The 21,188-nt window shown below is 32.6% G+C and overlaps 3 protein-coding genes across 3 annotated transcripts; 2 read left to right on the forward strand and 1 right to left on the reverse strand.

Annotated features, from left to right (window-relative positions):
• The first annotated feature begins 217 nt into the window (after positions 1-217).
• Positions 218-6,702, forward strand: LOC110826372 (zinc finger CCCH domain-containing protein 14-like). The gene is made up of 3 exons (XM_022057001.2): positions 218-574; positions 1,766-1,826; positions 5,784-6,702. Exons 1-3 carry the CDS (start codon positions 493-495, stop codon positions 6,538-6,540), a joined length of 900 nt encoding a protein of 299 aa, XP_021912693.1. The 5' UTR covers positions 218-492; the 3' UTR covers positions 6,541-6,702.
• Positions 6,703-7,923: 1,221 nt separating this feature from the next.
• On the forward strand, positions 7,924-15,394 carry LOC110826373 (zinc finger CCCH domain-containing protein 14-like). Its single transcript, XM_022057002.2, has 3 exons — positions 7,924-8,234; positions 8,864-8,924; positions 14,392-15,394. Exons 1-3 carry the CDS (start codon positions 8,153-8,155, stop codon positions 15,143-15,145), a joined length of 897 nt encoding a protein of 298 aa, XP_021912694.1. The 5' UTR covers positions 7,924-8,152; the 3' UTR covers positions 15,146-15,394.
• A 751-nt stretch (positions 15,395-16,145) lies between these two features.
• Positions 16,146-17,751, reverse strand: LOC148253625 (uncharacterized). Its single transcript, XM_088223298.1, has 3 exons — positions 17,543-17,751; positions 16,572-17,045; positions 16,146-16,448 (listed from the first exon to the last, which is right to left on the reverse strand). The coding sequence occupies exons 1-3, from the start codon at positions 17,738-17,740 to the stop codon at positions 16,296-16,298; spliced, it is 825 nt and encodes a 274-aa protein (XP_088079424.1). The 5' UTR covers positions 17,741-17,751; the 3' UTR covers positions 16,146-16,295.
• Positions 17,752-21,188: the final 3,437 nt, after the last annotated feature.

Raw genomic sequence — 21,188 nt, forward strand, 5'->3', positions numbered from 1 at the left:
AATTCAAACATAGAAATTGAAATTTAATTTAATATATTAAATTATTAATTTATAATAATATAATTATTAATTTCTATTATTGAAATTTCCAGAAGCGGAAAATCACGCGGTGTGCACGTGATCTTAAGAGCTGTTGGATTTTCTCTGTTTGATTCTATCAACCGCATTTAAACCTACTTTTCAATTCCGCCTCTATTTTATTTTTTATTTATTTATTTTCACACACACACACTCACACACACTCTCTCTTTTGCTCTGTCTCTGTGTGCAATCTCTTAAACCGCCCTTCCTGTCCTCTCTTCTTCTTCTTCTTCTGCTTCTCCTTCTTCTTCTGCTTCTCAGCCCTAGGGTTTCTTCTTCATCGTCTTCGTCTTCTCTCGACGGTTTTCTTCTTTCTCTCCTCGCATTTCCTCCAACTTTCTCGCTCGTTGTGTATATTTCGTTCCACGCATCTGCTGATCGCTTTTGGATCTAGCTGTTCTCTCTGCGGCAATGGAGTTCGGTGCTGGCAGAAAGAGAGGGAGATATGAAGCTGCTTTTAATGGAAATGGAAATATTAAGAAATCTAAGCAAGGTCTGGTTCTTTCTTGCTTCATTTCTTTTTTAAAAAAATTTCTCTGTTTATTTTTTCATTTTCTTGCTATTTCTATGCTCGCGGTGGTATTCTGTTCTTAGTGTCTTCTCGTGTGGTGGATATTAGTGTTTGTTGACTGTGTATGTGTGGTTTTATACTGTCTCTATTTTCAGCTTCTGTATGTGATTCTGGTGCTTCCCTGCTACTTGCTCGTTAGTTAGGAAGTTCATAAATGAAGGGAGAGCTTCTAGCCATATTTTTCGACACGTTCTTTGCTGTGAAGGAAGTGTTTGGGAAGTAACTCGGAGAAAAATATATATTTGTTAAGTGTGATAAAAGTTTCTGCATAATGATTAGTAGTAAATTGAATTTTAAGTTTGGATAAGCTCAAAACTAAGAAATTTGAGCTAGGGCTTACTCAGTAGTTGAGAGAACCAAGAAGATTAGTTTTGGCTGTGAACCTTTGTTCGAGACTCTATTTAGATCTTGAGCTTTTATGTGCTTGAGCTTTGTCTGGGTCACTTTTGTGCATTGTTTTCTTTGATGAGTGCTTGGGGGAGGGTTTAGAATGCTATGCCTACACTTTCCATGGTCTGTGTGCTGTAAAAGGTCTGCAGGTAGATATCCTTTAACAGTATGCTGAACAACTTATGTTGTTACGTGAAAATGTGATATTTAAGTCATTATTTTCCCCGTTCTTTCTGTATGAGCAATGACTTGTGTGGGTACAGTCTGGGTTTTTTTCCTACAGAGAAACAAGAGCAGAAAGAAGGAAAAAATCTTCCCATTTTTTTTCGAAGATTTTTTTAGTAGTTTGCTTTCCTTGTAAATGAATTACTTTAGCTGTCTCATCTCTTTACTTAGCAGAATCAAAACATAATATTTTTTTTCTGTGCGGTGTTGAAATTTCTGTAATGAGGTAACTGATGTAATTTGAGTCGTGTGAGCCAACATTCAGTATTTTGACTACTAGGCATCAGAATGAAATTCATCTCCAGCTATTCAAATTCTATTAACATGATTTTGTTTGTTTTGAAAAAAAAAATTTATGCCAATTATTTGTACTTCATTGACCATTACTGTCATCAATGAAGAGAACTTGTAACTTGATACTGGGTACTCTTTAAAGTTCCAAGATTTATAACCCACTGAAATTGTAACTGAGATAAATTAATTAATGTTCTGTAACAGACATGGACTCCTTTACAACTGGTATAGGAAGCAAATCGAAGCCATGCACAAAGTTTTTCAGGTTCAAATCTAAACTTATCTAAAATAAATAGTCCAAATGCAATTCCATCTGTTTAAATCTATATAACTTGTAACTTTAAGAGAAATTCTTACGCAATCTTTTCAAGTAAAATTTTATATTTGAACTAATCAATTTGAGCACTTAAAGTTGTGATACAGGTGTATTTTTTGTTCTAATTACAATAACAAAGATTACCGAACTGAACAGCTGCACAGAATTGTAACAGAAAGTTGTTGTATGGAGTGCAAAACTTCTCTACCATTTAATGGCTAATTATAATTTGCTATGGAGTCTTTGTAAGTATAAGCTGTGGAATCTTATGTCTGGAACTGTGAATTGGCATCTGGAATTATGATACAGGTTATCTTACTTGGTTCCAAATTTATGCAAGGACTTCATTGAATATATTTGGTTTTTGCGTGCGCTGGTTGCTAATTTCTTGCTGGAAAAGATTGTGAAGTTTCTTAAGGATCCAGAAGCTTAATTATAATTTCCTACTTTTTCCCAAGTCTTTCCCTTTTTGAACCTCATTTTGGGTTGTCTTGTTGAAACGGTTATTTTCCTTTTTTTTTTTTTGGTTTTGGGGGTGGAAGGAGAAGGGAATAGATACCCTGTTATAAAATATAACTAAGTACCATGGTATTGAATTCTTAATCAATTTGTCAAAGGAAATATTCAACCTTAATTCTTTATCTTTCTTATTAGGTGAGGACTTTTTGGATTGTTATTTTGCTACCTTATGTGTGTATATATATATATATATATATATATATATTTCAAATTTCTGTGTCCCTTTTTGGTATATTCTCTTTTCCCCTTAATTTTTTATTTCTCGTGGATCAGTTTTCTCCTGGTCCTGTGTTTGCCTTAGAATCTTATTTGGTTTATCATGTGAATGCATGAAATCAAAAGCTAGCTTCTCAGTTTTTTTTCTTAGTGAATGATTGTTTTTAACTTTGAATTTGATATCTCTTCGTTGTGTTATTGCACATTTAGATCACTGCTACTTTTTTTGAATGTAGCAAGTTCATTGAGAACTTCCTTTTTTAAATCTTTTGTAATAAATTTGCTGTTAGCATGGTTACTATAGATGTTCATATGGTACCTCTATTACATGGCATACTTTTGAGTGGAAAGACACTGTAATCCTTGTTTAAAAAAATTAATACTTTTTTAAATTGGTATTATTTCTACCATATGAAGAGATCGAGCTCAATTCATCTTTACTGATGATAAGATATTGACTATTGGTGGTGGAAACATTTGAAGGAGGTTGCTAATCATTTGGTGGTTTTTGTCATCCTATGTTGTGTGAAAAGATTTATAAACTATATCGGACTTCTCTTCAATTTCAATATTTGTTTAAGGCTGATGTGATGATACTTGATGTGAACATTGGTGTCTCCGGTAGCTTTTTGAGTTTCTTATATGAGTAGACTCCTCTCTCTCTCTCTCTCTCCATGTCCACCTCCCCTCCTTTTGCTCTGTAGTCTTTTACTGGGTTCTTTGATGTTCTCTGGCAATCCTACTAATCAAAACCAAAATGCTAGGTGAATGGGGAAAAAGATGCTCTTTGTATGGTTTCTTGATTTTGTAAATGTTGGTAGATTCTTGTCTCTCTCTCCCCCCTCTTTCTTTTGCTCAGTGGTCTCTACTGGGTTCTTGGATGGTCTATAGATTAATTCTACTGATTAAAATCCTGAGCCAATAGGGAAGGAGCTGCCTTTGCACAGGCCAGTTATTCATAGGACTATCTTTTGCAAGTGGCAGTAATGATATTGAGATTTTGAAGTTTGTAGTGTTCCATCTGATGATAGTCACCATAATCTTGAAAAGAGAGCCTCTGATGGTGTTGGTGGGAGATGTCATTTTTTCATGCTAGGCTAAGCATCGACAATGAACTCCGTAATATAGCATGCGTGAGTTTAGAGAGCAAAGGGGATTATTTGGTTCTTCAAAGTTATAGCCTTAAGTTCATATCTTGCTTTTCATTAGCAGTTTTCTGCTTTGAATTCAATGGGCATATCTTCTAGCTTTTCTGATTTAATTTAACTTTACTGCTTAATGAGGCTTTTCTTTAAGTTTTTCCTGTTCAAGTGGGGTGTTTTATGTTTTACATTTGGTTACTTTGTGTCACTTTTTCAATAAATGTTTTCCATATTTTATTAAATTTTGTGTTGTCTACAAAGAAATAGCTCATCATGTTTGGTAAGCTGAAAAGGTTTCTCGTCAAACAAATTTTTCCACAATATTCTTTTAAAGATAATCATCTGAGGTTGGTACTAACCTCCAGTTCGCATATGCTTAATAAAAATCGTCTTCATTCTCGGTCCTCCTTTCAGTATCCAGGGGATCACAGTTGTCCTTTGGTGTCGCTATATGGAGTCTTGAATGGTAAGCTCCAGTTCCCATATGCTTAATAAAAGTATGTTAATCCTTGGCACTTCCTTTCGGTATCCTGAGGATCACAAGTTGTCCTCTGGTGACTCCATCTGGACTCTTGAATGATCTATAGGCAGCAATCCAAATGTTCTGTTGAGTGGGATAAAAAGAAACATATTTTTTTATGAATCACTTTCTATTGGCTTTCTGTTTCTCTAAAGCTTCCATGCTGTTGGGTCTAAATGATAACTATTGGCACCAAAGTTTTAAGTGGTAAATATTGACATCAAATTTGGCGTACTCCATGGCTTCCTTTTCTTGGAGTCTAAGAAGCTGTTTTTTCTCAATTTGGGACATATTATGGTCAACTATTTCTCAACAAACAGGTAGAGTTATCTTGAGTCCAGTAAGGTTCTTTTTGCCCTTAGTTGCTGAATGGCATCCTTGTCAGACTAAAACCAATCACCTGTTCCCTGATTAGGCCATTTACTGTCATTTTTAAAATCTGTTATCACCCTTCCAATTCTATTGATATTATTTATGGCCACTTTATCATTACTGTCATTTGTGCCCAGTTGTTCCCATGCTGGCATTGTCTCAACATCCATATATGAGAATCAAGTTGACCATCTCATGGCTCCAAAAATTCTTATTTTTAGCTGGCTTGTGGTTTCTATGCATATCATTTGTAATTAAAATAAAATGCCATCTGTGTCAATAATTTTGTGTTTTGATGATTACTTGGTAGGTAATCATTAGTAGGTGATTTAACTTTTTATAGTATTTGCTTCACTTGCTAAATAGTGATCATTATAGGAAATTTTGTCAGTTTAATGTCCCCTTCTATTCTCTTTCTTTCCTCTCTCTGTTTCACAGTGTACTCTCTTGTTCTGCATTCCATGATCAGAGTGAGTTACAATTAGGGGTTAGGGTATTATCTACATTTTTATTTTAAAAAAAAAGGGTTAGGGTTTTTTAGAAATAAAAAAAAGGGGTTAGGGTATTATCTGGAAAAAGTAAGGAAATTCACATGTGATTTCACATGTGATAAGCTGCTTTTCTTTCAGAAGGGATCACATTCAATTATATTGACTTAGAAATAACTGGAAATTGTACCTTTTTAAATTAAAAAAACTGGTAAAAATACTATCATCATATTAACTTGGCATTTGAAACATGTTGTATGATTGACGACATAGGGAATTTTTTGTCCCCTTTTATATACCTTATCTCGATGTAGCCCAACAATTTGCTGGTAGTTTTATGTTTTCATGTATGATTTATGATGTTCTTATCCAAAATCCGGGCTGTGTAGTTGCTGTTTCTTTCTGATTAAAGGTCTTATGTTTCATTAAGATATGTTGGTCAATGTGTCATGAAAAACTGAAGGATGTTAACTTCATTATAATATATTTTACTTATGAACTGAATTCTGATCGGTACTAATGCTTTTCACTAGGATATGTTGGTCAATGTGTCATGAAAAACTGAAGAATGTTAATTTCATTGTAGTATATTTCACTTATGAACTGAATTCTGATCAGTACTAATGCCCATGGGTTTTGAACTTTGCAGCACGTCTGGATGTCCATTTGGGGAGGGATGCCACTTTCTCCATTATGTTCCTGGTGGCTTCAAAGCTGTGTCGCAGATGCTTAATCTTGGGACCAATCCTGCTCTTCCATCTGCTCCCAGAAATGCAGTTGTCCCACCATCCTTTCCAGATGGCTCTTCTCCTCCAGCTGTAAAAACCCGCTTGTGTAACAAGTATAATTCAGCTGAGGGTTGCAAATTTGGTGACAAATGTCATTTCGCTCATGGTGAATGGGAGCTTGGCAAGCCAAGTGCTCTAGCTTACGAGGATCCTCGGGCAATGGGGCATGGCAGAATGGCTGGCAGGATTGAGCAGCCTCAGGGCCTTGCGGCTGCTGCTAGTTTTGGAGCATCTGCAACTGCTAAGATCAGTGTTGATGCTTCACTTGCTGGAGCAATCATTGGGAAAAATGGTGTGAATTCAAAGCAAATATGTCGTGTAACAGGAGCCAAGCTTTCCATAAGGGAGCATGAGACAGATTCTAATTTGAGGAACATTGAGCTCGAGGGTACATTTGATCAGATCAAGCAAGCAAGTGCTATGGTTCGGGAGCTTATTGTAAATGTTGGTGCAGCCTCCGCAATGCCTGCGAGGAACCACCACGGTACGACTGGGTCTGCAGCCTCGAACAACTTCAAGACGAAGTTATGTGAGAATTTTGCAAAAGGGTCCTGCACGTTTGGAGAGAGGTGCCATTTTGCACATGGAGCCGAGGAATTGCGCAAGTCAGGGATGTAACTTTTGTCATATTTGATTTCTATTCTCTTCTAGGGTGAACTTTTGTTATTATCATCTTGGTTAGCCTCGCGTGTTTATCGAGTTTTGATTTAGATGTGCAAAGATATAAACAGATTTTAGTTTTCTAATCATTTTTCATTGAAATTTGGATGATTTGTCTCATTTGAGTTGGTTGTCCCCTGGAAATTTTGTTGTGAACATGATCTTCCATGTTTGCCTTCTCTAAGCTTGGAGAAGAAGGAAATCAACCGCAGTTGCTTGAGGTAGGAGGCGGCACGAGGAAGAATGCGACTTCTTTTAAATGAAAAATGTAGATATTTTGGGAACTAAAATAGAGCTTTCGGTTGTTTTAATTTGATGTTGATGATATATCATCACTTATATGTCATAATTTAGATACGTCATTGATCCCGTGTTTGAAAGTTAATAGTATTTGAGCGGTATATGTTATAATTTTGACACGTCATTGATCATGTGTTTGAAAGTAAACAGTATTAGAGCGATAGGTTCGATCACTATTAGATAAGTTAGATATATATATAAAAATAAATATTTATGTATAGACATTATTATTAGATAGATAAAGAATAATAATGTAAAGATTTATATAAAAAAAATTATTTTTGAACTCAATAAAGTATTTATTATGCCTTTTAATATTTTTTTAAAATAGAAATTATTTATTATGCCTTTTAATATTTTTTAAAAAGAGAAATTGCATGTATTTATTAATTTACCACTTCATCATTATGTATTTAATATTAAAAAATTATGGAAAAAAAATTATTTTTTAAGAGAGTTATTTAAGGTTAAATAATTAAGTTGATTCAATTATCTTAAAATATTTAACTTATAAGAAAAAAGTATAATATAAATATAATTATTAAATTTTTTTCTATAATCAAACTTTATAAATGTAATTTAACGGCTTAAGTTAACATATTTGAATAAAATAATAAATTACTTAATACATCACACGTTATATTAATAGTTTGTGAGCTATTAAAAATAATTTTTAGAATTATTTTTTTTTTTAAAAAAAGTAGTATAGTTTTTATATAATAAAAAAAAGAATTTGATATTTTGGAGAGTAAAAATACTACAAAATTTTATAAAAAAAAAAAAAAAAATATTATCCAAACACACCCATAAAAACCAAAGACTTTGACTCGCTCTCCCCCAAAGAAGAAGATATTCTCAGTCCTCATCAGCCAGCCAACGGTGTAAATTGTCGTATACACCAATATATCGTGCTCGACACTACATGCTAACATTATCCCTAACACGTGTCGCACGTGACATTCCTTTGTTACTGGATGTGTGCTCTTGTACGCGATTTTTCTCATAAATCCAAACAGCATTGAAACCTAATTTTCAATTTCGCGTTATTTTCCCTTCTCTGTACCCCCCCCCCGCCTTTTCCTTTTCTCCCACTATCCTTCTTCGTCTTCGAACCCTAGGGTTTTCTCTTCCTCCTCCTCCTCCTCCTCCTCTCTACTCACTCTTGCTCTAGGCTTTGTCTGTTGGCTATACTTTACCTCTGTTTCTCTTTCTCTCTCTATATATATATATTTCTGGTTTGCTTTTGGATCTCAGTATTCGCTCCGGAGAAATGGAGTTCGGTGGTGTTCGTAAGAGAGGGAGATATGATGCCGCTTTTAATGGAAACGGTGGTTTCAAGAAATCCAAGCAAGGTTCGAATTCTTTTTGCTGCTGCTTCTTTTTCTCCCTCTCTCTGTTTTTATACTTTTGTATATGTGCGTATTTAATATCCATATGCTCTACAGTGGCGTTTTGCGTGTTCATAAGCTGTATACTTTTCTGCAGAGTGGCTATCTAGTGGGTCGGAAGGTTTCAAGTTCTTTATTTTTGGTTTTGGGGAATAATATCAGTTTTGCTTTTAAGCTCGATTTAGTTACTTAAAAATTTTATAAAAAAATGCGAACGGTCAGCTTGAAATAGAGTGAAGTTAAGAATTTGATCTAAACTTTGTCAAAACACCTAATAAAAAGGTTCTGTTCATGTAGTTTGACACCACTCGTGCTTGACTTGAAGTTACAACCTCATGGGCGGGGGGTGGGAGGTAGATGCTTTCCTGTACTTGAGATCGTTATGGAATTCATCTTCTCCCTTTTGCTACCCTTCCCATTCGTTTCACGTTTTGGAAAGAGTAATATATGTAAATGAGTTATGTTTGACTAACAATCATTTTGTCATTAGTGAAAATAACTGGGAACAGGGTGTCAATTATTCTTTAAAGCTCCAAAATTAATAACCCACTGAAAATTTTAACTCAAATAAATTAATTAATGTTCTGCAACAGAAATGGAGTCCTTTCCATCTGGTATAGGAAGCAAATCGAAGCCATGCACAAAGTTTTTCAGGTTCAAATCTAAACTTATGTAAAATAAATAGTCTAAATGCAGTTCCATCTATTTTTAATATTTATAATTTACAGGAGAAATTATTTGAGAGAATATTCTCAATTAAAATTTATGTCATTTGAACTAATGGATTGGCACTTAAAGTTGTGATACAGGTTATACTTTTTGTTCTAATCATGATAACAAAGATCACTGAACAGAAATGGTTGATATTTGAGGGAACAGTTGGGTTAAGTATCTGCTGGGCAATACTGTAACAGAAAGCTGTTTTTTGGAAGTGGAAAACTTGTCTACCCTATAATAGCTAATTAAAATATATGCTGTGGGATCTTTGTAAGTAGAAGTTGCGCAAAAAGATCAATGAATTGGCATCTGAAATGGTACAGGTTATATGATACTTGCTTCAATATGCAAGGGAAGTATTTAATGCATCACGACTGTTGCATGAAACTGCAGCATATTGTTTTGTGGGAAAATATACTGGTTATGAAAGTCTAAAAATGTTCTTACTTGTAGAACCTGGTTTTCCCTAATTGTGTTGCATATTATTCTTTTATGAAGTTTGACATCATACTATTATCAGCTGAAACATATTTGGAGATTCTTCTTGTCGGTTTGCCCCTAAAGTATAATTTTTTATTTTGTCCCTAATAAAGGAATTATTTTTTCCTCACATTTCAAAAAAAAAAAAAAAGAAATTATTTTTTCCTAAATTTGGCTGGCACATGATTCTGTGTTTTTCTTTAAACACTAGTGTTCCTCTAGATTCTTGTTTGTTCATTAGAGAAAATTATCTGGCTTGTTGATGTAGGTGAATTAAATCTAAAAAAATTTCAAAGGTTTTGAGTGCTCCTTGTTTCTGAATTTGACATCTATTCTGTAATTTTTCTTTTCATACTTATCTAAAAAAAATTATTTTGCTTTTTGTACAGTTAAGAAGCTATGGTTTTCTTCTAAGATATGAGGTTCAGTGGAAGGCACATTTGATGTTTGTTATTGTTTACTGAAAAATGTTGTTAGCATATGAAGATGTTGGCATATTAATGGATGTTAATATAGTAGTTATCAAGATTGAGGATCTTTATTATGTTTATTTAAAGAAAGAATATCAATATGTTGTTGTTTCCAAATTCTTATATGATTGATCTTACTAATCTGGTATGTGAAGATTTATAGCTAAAAGTAATATATATTGACTGCATATTAACCTATGTGGTTGAAAACTTGGTCGAGATTTCCCTCATTTTTGGTTTTCTTTGTAATTTGTTGCATGTGAGGCTCTGAAAAGAGCCTTGTTCTGGGGGTAAAAGAGAGCTGAAAATATGTTTTCTTGATTTTGGTGCATTATAGGGGGTTGATTAACGAGATTGACAAACAATTCATAGATATTGTGGAGTATATAGTTTTCAGTAGCCTGTTAAGTTTCTGAGATTTGTAGATTCTTCTGGCATCTTTCTTTTCCTTTCTTTTAATGGTGTTTAACATCCTCCAGTGGCTTTTTGAACCAATCTAACTTTCTAAGAACTCTAGGTGAATGGAAAAGAGAGAGCTTTTTGTTGTTCTTGACATGGTTAAAAGCTGTATTCTTTTAATAAGGAATTATAGTAGCAGCATTATTTGCTTTAGGTAGCCATTCCAGTGGAGGGAACTAAAAATAGTTATTAGGCAGTAAGTCTTCTATTAGTATCCACAGTAGCTCTGAATTTTGTTTCTTTATTTTGTTAGGAGTAGCTTCCAGAAATGGTATGATGTCTAGAAGGGTAGTATATGAGATGTAGGGGAGCAAGGTTGATATGGAATTAAACTTGCAGTTTAGGTTTTTGAGTTACAAATACATGGCTGTATAAGTGCAACCAAGAAAATTATACAGTGGATTCTTGTTAATTGATTAGACTTATTTCATTTTGGATTATCTTATCAAAGATTTTAATTCGCTGGACATGTATGGAAAACTTGCCCATGCTTTTTTCATGGATTCTCAGTAACATTGTTCAGAAATAATGATTTTGGTTAAGATCACTGTCATATGAATGTGCAGTTAATTTTTAGGATGGATTAATTAGTTGGGAAAGTATTTGTCATGGTACTTGCACTACTTTGGGGTTTTTCATTTTTGGAGCTTGCGCAACATCTATACAGAACTTCAAAATACTGACACGTGTCCCAAGAATAAAAAGGTTTCAAAGTATTGAGAGGATTAATATATGAAATATGATTTCTTTTTGGTATGTAATGCTGGATCTGAGAATGATACCATTCAGGATTTGGCATTTTGCAATAAATCTGATGGGAAAAGAAGTTTGAATTGCATGTTCAGTTAAACCATGTCCCGAAAACTTTCAAAGTATTAAGAGGATTAAGATATGATGTAAAGAATTTTCTTGGAGCATGTAGCACGCGAACAAGCATGATATTTTTTTTAGGATTTAGTGCTTTGCAATAAATCTGATAATGGAAAAGGAAGTTGTGAGTTCTGTGAAACCACTATAGATGGTTTGTTAACCAAATTTTATTTGGATGGCATCAAGGAGTTGCATACGGATGGTTACATTATGTAATAATGATTGCTTTATAAATTGAAGGGAGTCATGCAAGATCATTATTATTTTCTAACTTTCTGTTGGCTTATATTAAATCAATTTCTTATGATGGCTGGGGGATTAGCAATTGCTTATTTGAAAAAAGTGCTTATCAATTGCCAGAGTGGAAAGGTGTTTAAAAAGGATGGTTGAGTTCCCTTTCACGGAGTTCCATCCAAAAGAAGGATGCACTGCCAAGTTTGTTTCTTTGCTTGAGAGGCAGCTGCTATGTAATTTTAATAGTTGATCATTTGAGGAAGAAAGTGAAAGTGATAGTTAACCATTTTTATCTTGTTATTTCAAAAAATATTTTTATCTACCAATTAGGTATGGGTTAATACACTATCCATTAACATTACTTGATAACTACTTTTTTGTTCAGTAGCGAGATGTTCCAACCATTATTATCTTTTCACTAGAGATAACAGAACTGTCAAGAATCTTCTCGTTGGGTTGTCTTGGGAGTAAGAAATGGGAGAGTTTTTAAATGTGTTGGAAATTGATATTGAAGATAGGTCGCATAATGGACATCAATTTGATAATGAGGAAGTCATAGAGTTCAAACTGTATTTGTTGGTGTTATTAGTTTTGCTTTTTGTATACAGGCTCCACTGTGGCATAGCCTTGTAGGTTAGTACTTCTCACTTTATGAGTGAGGTGAAGGGTTCTATACACCACTTTTGTTATAAAATAGTAGCTTTTTACATGTCATGTGAAAATCTTTTGCCTCTTATGTTATATATGGAAGGTGACGTCCATATGAAGGCGAATGCTATTGCCTGTTGATTTTGCCTGCAGAATGAATACATTCTAAATCAGGTTGAAGAAAGGGCATAAATCATGAATTATCATTTTTTTGATATGACTCAAATATTCTAGCTGTTAAAAGAAAAATCTGAGATATGAATTAATATTTAACAGAGATTATTTGGTTTTTGCAATTTGTTTTTTGCATTAGTTTTAAATCCTGAATTCATAGTCCTGTTCTCTGCACTCTGCTAGGCTTACTGTGCTTATCTGTAAAAGTGGTTTACTTTTCTCTTTTCTATTTCCTTGGCTAAATGTAACATTAGTTTAAGCAAGTAAACATATTCACAAAGTATGTGTGGTTTTCATTTTTAATGTCATTTTTTAATTAAGCATGTCTTTTTATTTTTCTACTTAGAAAGTTTTTTTTTAAAAAAATTCTTTTTGTTTCTTTTTTTCACATATGTTTTCATTTTGTTGTTTGACAATAGCAGTCATGATACCTGCTGTTATTATTCTATATATACGACCTTACTATTTCCTAAATGAACGTCTCTTGTATTGTATTTTAGCATATAGGCTTGTTGCATAAGTTTTTGCCACTTCCTTAAATTTTGGATGTCTTTTTTATTACTTTCGTATAAATTCCAAGTAACCTGAATTTTCTGGAACTTGGGTTCTGCCTGTTTGAGGTCATCCTACTGAGGCTTTTGGCCAGTCTGAATTCTGAATTCTATTGTGGTGGTTACCTGTTTATTTAATGTTAAAGCCCACAAATGAGGCTTCTCTTCCCTCCCAAAAAAATGTGGAATGATGTCGGCTGTTTAATTATCAGTGCATTTCAACTTTGCTGTTTTTCCTGAAATATTTTGATGCTGAACTCCTTGCTTTGCTGTTTGTCTCCTGTTTTCCCTGAAATTAAAATGCTAGTGGGCTTTTCATTTTAGTTTTCTCTAGAAATAATTGAGCATTGGTCTTTCAGAACTTCATTGGACTTGGCTCCCTCTGCACGAGTTATCCAATCTCTTTATAGATTGCAGTCAACTGTTTCTTGTCAACAAAGCAGTGCTATATTGTATTCAGTAATCATTAGTTTACAATTAGTGATTGAGACAACCTCTCTGACATGGTCTCTGTGTAATACTTCCTAGTTACCTACACTGTGATCCAATCTGAGGTCTGAACCTCCTGTTTTCTTTAATTTCTGTACTGCAAAACGAAGTTCTGCTGCCAACTACAAAATTGTCATTGATGAATAATTGTATTCTTATATCTATAATTTATAATGTAAATAGTTCCATATTTAAGTTGTTTAAATTACTGTTTTAGTTTCAGATGTAATGGCTATATTTTGACACATCAAGGTTGGTCCTCTAATGGTTAAATTGTCTTTTTATGAGGCTATTTTTTTGTCTGCTGCTGGTTTGGTATTTCTCCTTCTCTTGCCTTCTAGCAGGGAGGGCAAACCTTTGGGCCATAATACGATACTGGGGGCAGACACCACCACATTTTGGTTCTCAAAGGAACCTATGTATCAGGGAAGCTCAGCTGTTCCTGGGGGCTACTTGTGAAATTTTTTTAACACTTTGGCAGGAATGGTTGCTTGTTTAGTGCTTAGTGTGCAGATTTTGAGATGAAATTTGCTGGTATTAGTATGTTGGGTTATTGTAGGAATTTGGTTTTAGGGTGCTTTATAGTGAATGAAGAAAATCAATTAATCATTTCTATTATTTTTTCTTTATTTATGTGCCATGGTAGGATCTGTTTTTCCAAGAGCTTATCTTTTTACGTGCTTTTAGGGTGTAGTGATGTTTGTGATTATATTTAATGCTATGGCTTGTTGTAGATGGTAATAATTCCAATAATGAAGGATATTCGTATCCCTTGGATATATCTTACCTGTAGCTAGGTAGACTACCTACAGGAGGTTGGTGTTGTGATTTGTGGAGTTCTAGATGAAAATCTGGTGTGGGCTTTTGGGCTGGAGTGGTGTTTCGTATATCCTTTATCTTGAAAATTCATGAGTCATGGCAATATGTTGTCAATTACATTATAAAATATGAAAGTTGCCTTCATTGTATCAGAGCATCTATGTGAAATAGAATGCTGATTAGTGGTCATTGGTGTTGTGATTTTTGCAGCACTTCTGGGTGCCCATTTGGCGAGGGATGTCACTTCCTGCATTATGTTCCTGGAGGCTTCAAAACTGTATCACAGATGCTTAATCTCGGTGGCAATGCAGCTATCCCACCTGCTCCCAGGAATCCAGTTGTCCCACCGTCGTTTGCAGATGGTTCTTCTCCAACAACTGTGAAGACCCGCATGTGTAACAAGTATAATACAGCTGAAGGTTGTAAATTTGGTGATAAGTGTCATTTTGCCCATGGTGAATGGGAGCTTGGCAAGCCAAGTGGTCCAGCCTATGAAGACCCTCATGCCATGGGACCAGGGCGAATGGGTGGAAGGATTGAGCCCCCTCAAGGACATGGTGCTGCAGCTAGCTTCGGAGCATCAGCAACTGCGAAGATTAGTGTTGATGCCTCTCTTGCCGGAGCAATCATTGGGAAAAATGGTGTCAACTCGAAGCAAATCTGTCGTGTAACTGGAGCAAAACTCTCCATAAGAGAGCACGAGACAGATCCTAATTTACGGAACATTGAGCTTGAGGGTACATTTGATCAGATCAAGCAAGCGAGTGCCATGGTTCGCGAACTCATTGTCAATGTCAGTTCAGGTTCCGGAATGTCCATGAAGAACCAAAGTATGCTTGGTTCTGGACCATCAAACAACTTCAAGACTAAGCTTTGCGATAACTTCACAAAAGGGTGCTGTACCTTCGGGGACAGGTGCCACTTTGCACATGGAATGGAAGAATTGCGCAAGTCAGGGATGTGATTTCGTATTGTTTTATTATTGTTTCTGTTTTAGGGCGAACTCGTGTTTACTAGCTTCTTATTTGGCGTGTGGATAATGAGTTTTGTTTCTCATATCTAACAGATTGCAGTTTCTTCGGAAGTTCTCCTAGTATTCTTTATTAGAATATTTCATCATTTTGGTCATTGTTGAATAGATGGTTCATGTTCTGGTTATGGCCCTACGCCTGTGTATTGTGCCTTCTAATTGCATTGAACTTGGGGATGTTTACTGTGGTGCCGATATAATTTAGTGGCAGAGTGTCATTTTGACGTGGGTGAAAGTTATCGGTTTGAGTTTTATTATTCCTAAATCCAATGAATGTGAGGTGAGCAACTGGGCAAGTATGCCCGTGATTCCGGTGGGCTGACGAGTGACCTATTACGGTGCAGCCCACTGGGTTAGGCCTGGCCAGACTTGGCCCAATTTCTTTTCTGTTTTAAATGCTGTTTATAATTTTTCTGTTAAAAATATTATGAAAACAACTTTCAATAAAATTAATCTTCAAATAATATTTTTAAAAAAATTACCATAAAAATTTTCAATAGAAAATATAATATTGTGAATAAATGTTGAAAGGATAACAATTTAGAAAATAATTAATGAATATTATAAAAAAAAAATGTACTGAAATGAAAATATAAGCCTATATTTATAGTGTAGAATGTATAATAACTATATAGAATGAACTATAAAAATTGGTATTTAATAAGATTAGGGCCAAAATATGCAAAGTATTTCTTCTGGTTTCTATGATTCCCAAGTAAATTAGGATGATGGAATTGTATCTATACACATTATAAGTCATAGAAAACTGAAACTAATATATATATATATATATGTATATTACTTTGTACTTCAAAAAAATACTATATAAAACTCAACCACAACTTATCACATGAACTTAAAAACTTCAAAAAGAGTTGGGTTATTATCTTCCTACGAAAAACATTCAGAGTACCAAAACAAAAAAGCCATGAACATGAAATGAAGAACATAAAGAGTTTTAAGCAACAGTCACCAAACATTATTTTCAAACTCAAATTGAAATTCAAATCCAAATCCAAATTTCACACATACACATACATACGTACGTATGTGTGTATGTAAATTTCAATATCAGTTTCCCAATTCAGGCAAAGCGTTGGGAAGCTTCATCATTGGCATTGGAGCTTGAGCCTTGCTGATTGTTTCTTCTATGGAGCTCCAGGATTCTTTCAGCGTCTCTGACTTTCTTCTTCTCCACATCCTTTCGGTACTTGATACCGCATGCATTACACAGAGTCTGTAAAAAAAGAACCTCCTGTAATTAATGTATTCAAACAAATATTCATGAATGTATAGCTATGCCCATAAATATATATATATATATATATATAGAGAGAGAGAGAGAGAGAGAGAGAGGTACCTTAGGACCAAGAGGACCACGACGCCACATGGGAGTTTCAGTGGTGCTACACTTGAAATTACTGCACCTTCTACCACCATTAGAAGCAAAGCAGTCCCTGGCTCGTTGAGCTCTCCTTGGTGGGACATCAATCAGCACCACCTGGTTCAAAATAGGTGCGGTAGAATCCGCAGGCTGTAACACTAGAGGGTTCGACGTATAGGGTTGTGCCGTCGTCGGAAACAGCATCGGAGCAACCGACGGCGCCGGAAGGACGGCGGCTGGATGTTGGGGTGGTCCGAACTGGTAGGGCATGGTGTTTCCTGCAGCTGCTGCACGCTGAGCGTTGGCCTGAGCTATCCATTCACTTGTTGGGATCACATTGGTTCCTCCATGAATCCTGTTTGGTCCTAATGGAACCTGGTTCATCATAGCAGGCATCCTGTTTGGTCCCAGTGGCCCCTGGTTCACCATTCCCGGCATCCTGTTCGTACCCTGTTCATCATCACACACCACATGTCTCATACATATATATGGAGATATATATATCTTCTAGAGTTGAGAAATTTTTGCACTAGCTTTGGTGCACGGACTCTAAACCTCTCTCTCTCTATACATATACATGTATATGCATATATACATTCATCATCACACATGTTTCATACATCATTCAAATGAAATATGCACGTAGACTCTAAATCTTTTGGTGCATAGACTCTAAAATCTCTCTCTCTCTCTCTCTCTCTATGTATATATATATATATGTACATATATATTGATCAACTCGAATTCATAATTTTTTTATGAATAAGATGATATACTGTCTGTTAAGATCAATAATGATTGATATTCTTATACATAATTTGAAACAAAGAGAATATATTATAATTTCTAATTTTAATTCACATCAATGGGATAAATAAGAGATTAAACTATCATGTTTAATAATAATATACATGCATTTTAATTATATATGAATATCATAATGGCACCTGGTTCATCACAGCAGGCATCCTGTTTGGTTCTAATGGAACCTGGTTCATCACAGCAGGCATCCTGTTTGGTTCTAATGGAACCTGGTTCATCACAGCAGGCATCCTGTTTGGCCCTAATGGAACCTGGTTCACCATAGCCGGCATCCTGTTTGGTCCTAGTGGCCCCTGGTTCGTCATAGCCGGCATCCTGGTCATACCCTGTTCATCATCACACACCACATGTCTCATACATCATTCAAATGAAATACATACATATATATATGTATAGATATATATATATACATATATATATCTTCTAAAGTAGAGAAATTTTTGGACTAGCCTTGGTGCATAGACTCTAAATCTCTCTTATGTAACCTCATTATATCTAGTATTTTTTTTTTAGTACTAAAATTTATATATTTATCAGATATATAAACATTCACAACAAAGAGTATAATTTAAAATAAATTTATAAATTTTTTTTTAATAATTATTCAACTAAATATTAATTATATTAAATAATTTAGTTTCAAAATAGTATAAACATTAAAAAAAAAAATCAACGAGCTGATTTTATTCAACATTTTTTAATAAAAATTCATACATTTATCAATAACTGATACATATATATATACATTAATTATAACTCAAACTCGAATTTATAATCTGTTATAAAATAATGATTAGTATTCTTCGACATAATTTGAAATAAAAAAAAATATATTATAACTTTAACATTTTCACAAATAATATACTTAAATTTTAATTATATATGAATATGAAGGACTTTGTAATTTATGTGCTCATAATGCATTAATTAATTAATAATTTCCTAATGATTAATCTATCATTATTATTAAATTAATTAAACAATAAAATAGAATTTCCTCAAACAAATAGAACACAATTTAATCCTCCTAATTAAACATATACATACTCACATGTATATAGATTTATATACTAATAGAAACTATGATCACCTATTTTATTAAAATCAAATAACTTCTACATAATTTTATACTTAAAAAAAAAAAAAAAGATACATACCTGGTTAGTAATATCATTATTAAAGTTGGTAAAAAATCCGTTCAAGTTTCTGATTGGTTCGAAATAATTCTTATCGTTGATCTGCTGCGTGAATGATACTTGGTCGTGATCACTAACTGGTTTATTATCGTTGGATAATTTTAAACTAAGATTCAGATCCAACGTTGATTCTTGAATTATTTTTTCAGCTGATGATTTCATCGAATTGATATTAGTATAGTGTCTGAATTCCGGTATTTTTTGCCTGTAATAAAAATTTAAATTAATGTAAGAAATAAAATTAAAAAAAGTAAAATGAACTATAGTGGTATTATTAATTAATCAAATAACATTATAAAAAAAAAAAAAAGACAGTATGAATATATAAAATTCAATGATGCTTTTTACACTTCAAATAAATTATAAGTTAGAGACTTATATATATATATTATATATTTTATATATATATATATATATTAGCTTGTACTAAAGTAGATTTTGACTAGAATAATGAACTATGTAACTTTAGTCATGCAAAATGTGACCAATTTATTATTTTATTATTATTATTATTTGAAACTGAAGCATGACAGGGATAGATGAAGACAAAACTGACACATGTACTGGAAGAGGACAATATACCTTTTACTGATTCTACCTGGAAAAAAAACATCATTACATGTAACCTCCAAATAATGAATGTATGTATGTATGTATGTATGTATGTATGTATGTATGTATGTATTTGGTTATTTTAAGGATTTAAACAAAGACAAAAAAAAAAAGTAAAAATTATATGTATTTATATAAGTATTTACTTTTTTAAAAATATATATATATATATAATTCATCACAAATAAAAATATTTTCTTTGATAAGACTAAGGACAACATTTAAAAATTCATGAATATATATAATATTAAAATAATTAAAAACTATTTTTTTTTTATTTTTATAAAAGTAAAAAGTATTCGATAAAATATGTAGATGTAAAATGAAGTCTAATGAATTATAACGAGTAGATATTTTTATTTGTAATCATAATTAATTGAATTTTAAATTAATAGTGTAAATAAATAGGACGAATAGAGTAAGAAAAAAGAGATATCTGAATGATTAATAAATTTTTTTGATTGATTAAAAGAGTTAGATACAAAAATTTATATTCATCTACCACAAGAGAACAATAATTATAAAATTAAAAAAAAAATTGATTCAAATAAATATGTATATCCAATTATCTAGATAGTTTATAACAAGAGAACAATAACTTTAATAAAAAATTTAGGTCATATATATAAATATATTAAAGAGATTTATGAACTAAATTCAAATTATTTCAAAAAAGGACATCTTTTTATGTTGATTACTCTCTTCATCTATACAAAGATCTCAGACAATTTTTATCGGAGAGATTTCGGTAGAAAAAAAATCTAATAGAAAACGATTTTTTCATCTAATTCACTTTTCATGGATACTTATTGAGACTGTAACTAAAAGATTTGAGAGAGACTTAGATTTGCAGACAAATACATGCCCCACCAAAAAAAGGGTTTTTTTTTCCCCCCGTGAATTGAATCGAAAAATTGAGACCCAAAAACTCCGATAGAAAACTTAGAAGAAAGATCTCGTTTACCAAACGAAAATTAACGAACATGATTGAAGAAGAAAAAAGGGAGAAGACGAGAATAGATTACTTACAAATTAGCTATAGTCGCAGTGGCTTATCGACGCGATTCTAAGAACTCTGGTGAAAATAATAAAGAGCAGGATAATATGATTTATATGAATGAAAACGTAACGTATACATGGTAAGTAAATAAAAAAAATTAAATAATTAATTTTTTTAAATCTCATGCAAATCATAATTATAAAATCATTAATGCAACAGGATCACATGTAAAGCATTTTCCACTTACTCTTTTTTTTTTTTTTTGGTTTCAAAGAAACAACTCAATTTTCTTATCAAGATTATCTGATTTATGATCCATCCATTTTACTAGTTGATTTATTAATTTGTTTTGATAATATATGAATATTATATATAAAAAAAATTGAAATTATTTTTATTTAATAAAATTACCCAACAAATATATAAATCATTAAAATATTTATTCAATTTTTTTTTTTCATGTAATTAATTATAAATTTTTGTACATGGTCACACTTTCATAGAACTAATTTTTTTAAGAAAAAATTGAGTTTAATATTATATTAAATCGTAATTTAAAATATTAATAATTATTATTATATATATATATTTAAAATTTCTATAAGAAAAAACAGTTCATTTTTTAAAAATTGTCTTTTTTTAAATTCTCTCATAGAAATTTGAGCCAGTTCCAGTTTTAACATAACTGGACCCAATGATAATAATACCATCAGTTACTAAACAGCAGGATAATATGATTTAACTTTTTTAATTTTGAAAATTTAAAATTAGATACAAACAAAATAGTAGTAAACGCAGGTTTAGATTTAATTAATTATTTATTAATGATTATATTTCAAAAAACTTATTTTTTTTATTATAATCTATAATATTTTTATTAAAAATGTATATCGTAATATATATTTAAATAAAAATTATAACATAAGTTTTTATTTTAAACTAAAATTCAAATAATAGTAAAAT

The sequence above is a fragment of the Carica papaya genome, chromosome 6 (genome assembly GCF_054855325.1).
Source record: "Carica papaya isolate Zhongbai chromosome 6, ASM5485532v1, whole genome shotgun sequence".
In the NCBI taxonomy this organism is placed as follows: domain Eukaryota; kingdom Viridiplantae; phylum Streptophyta; class Magnoliopsida; order Brassicales; family Caricaceae; genus Carica; species Carica papaya.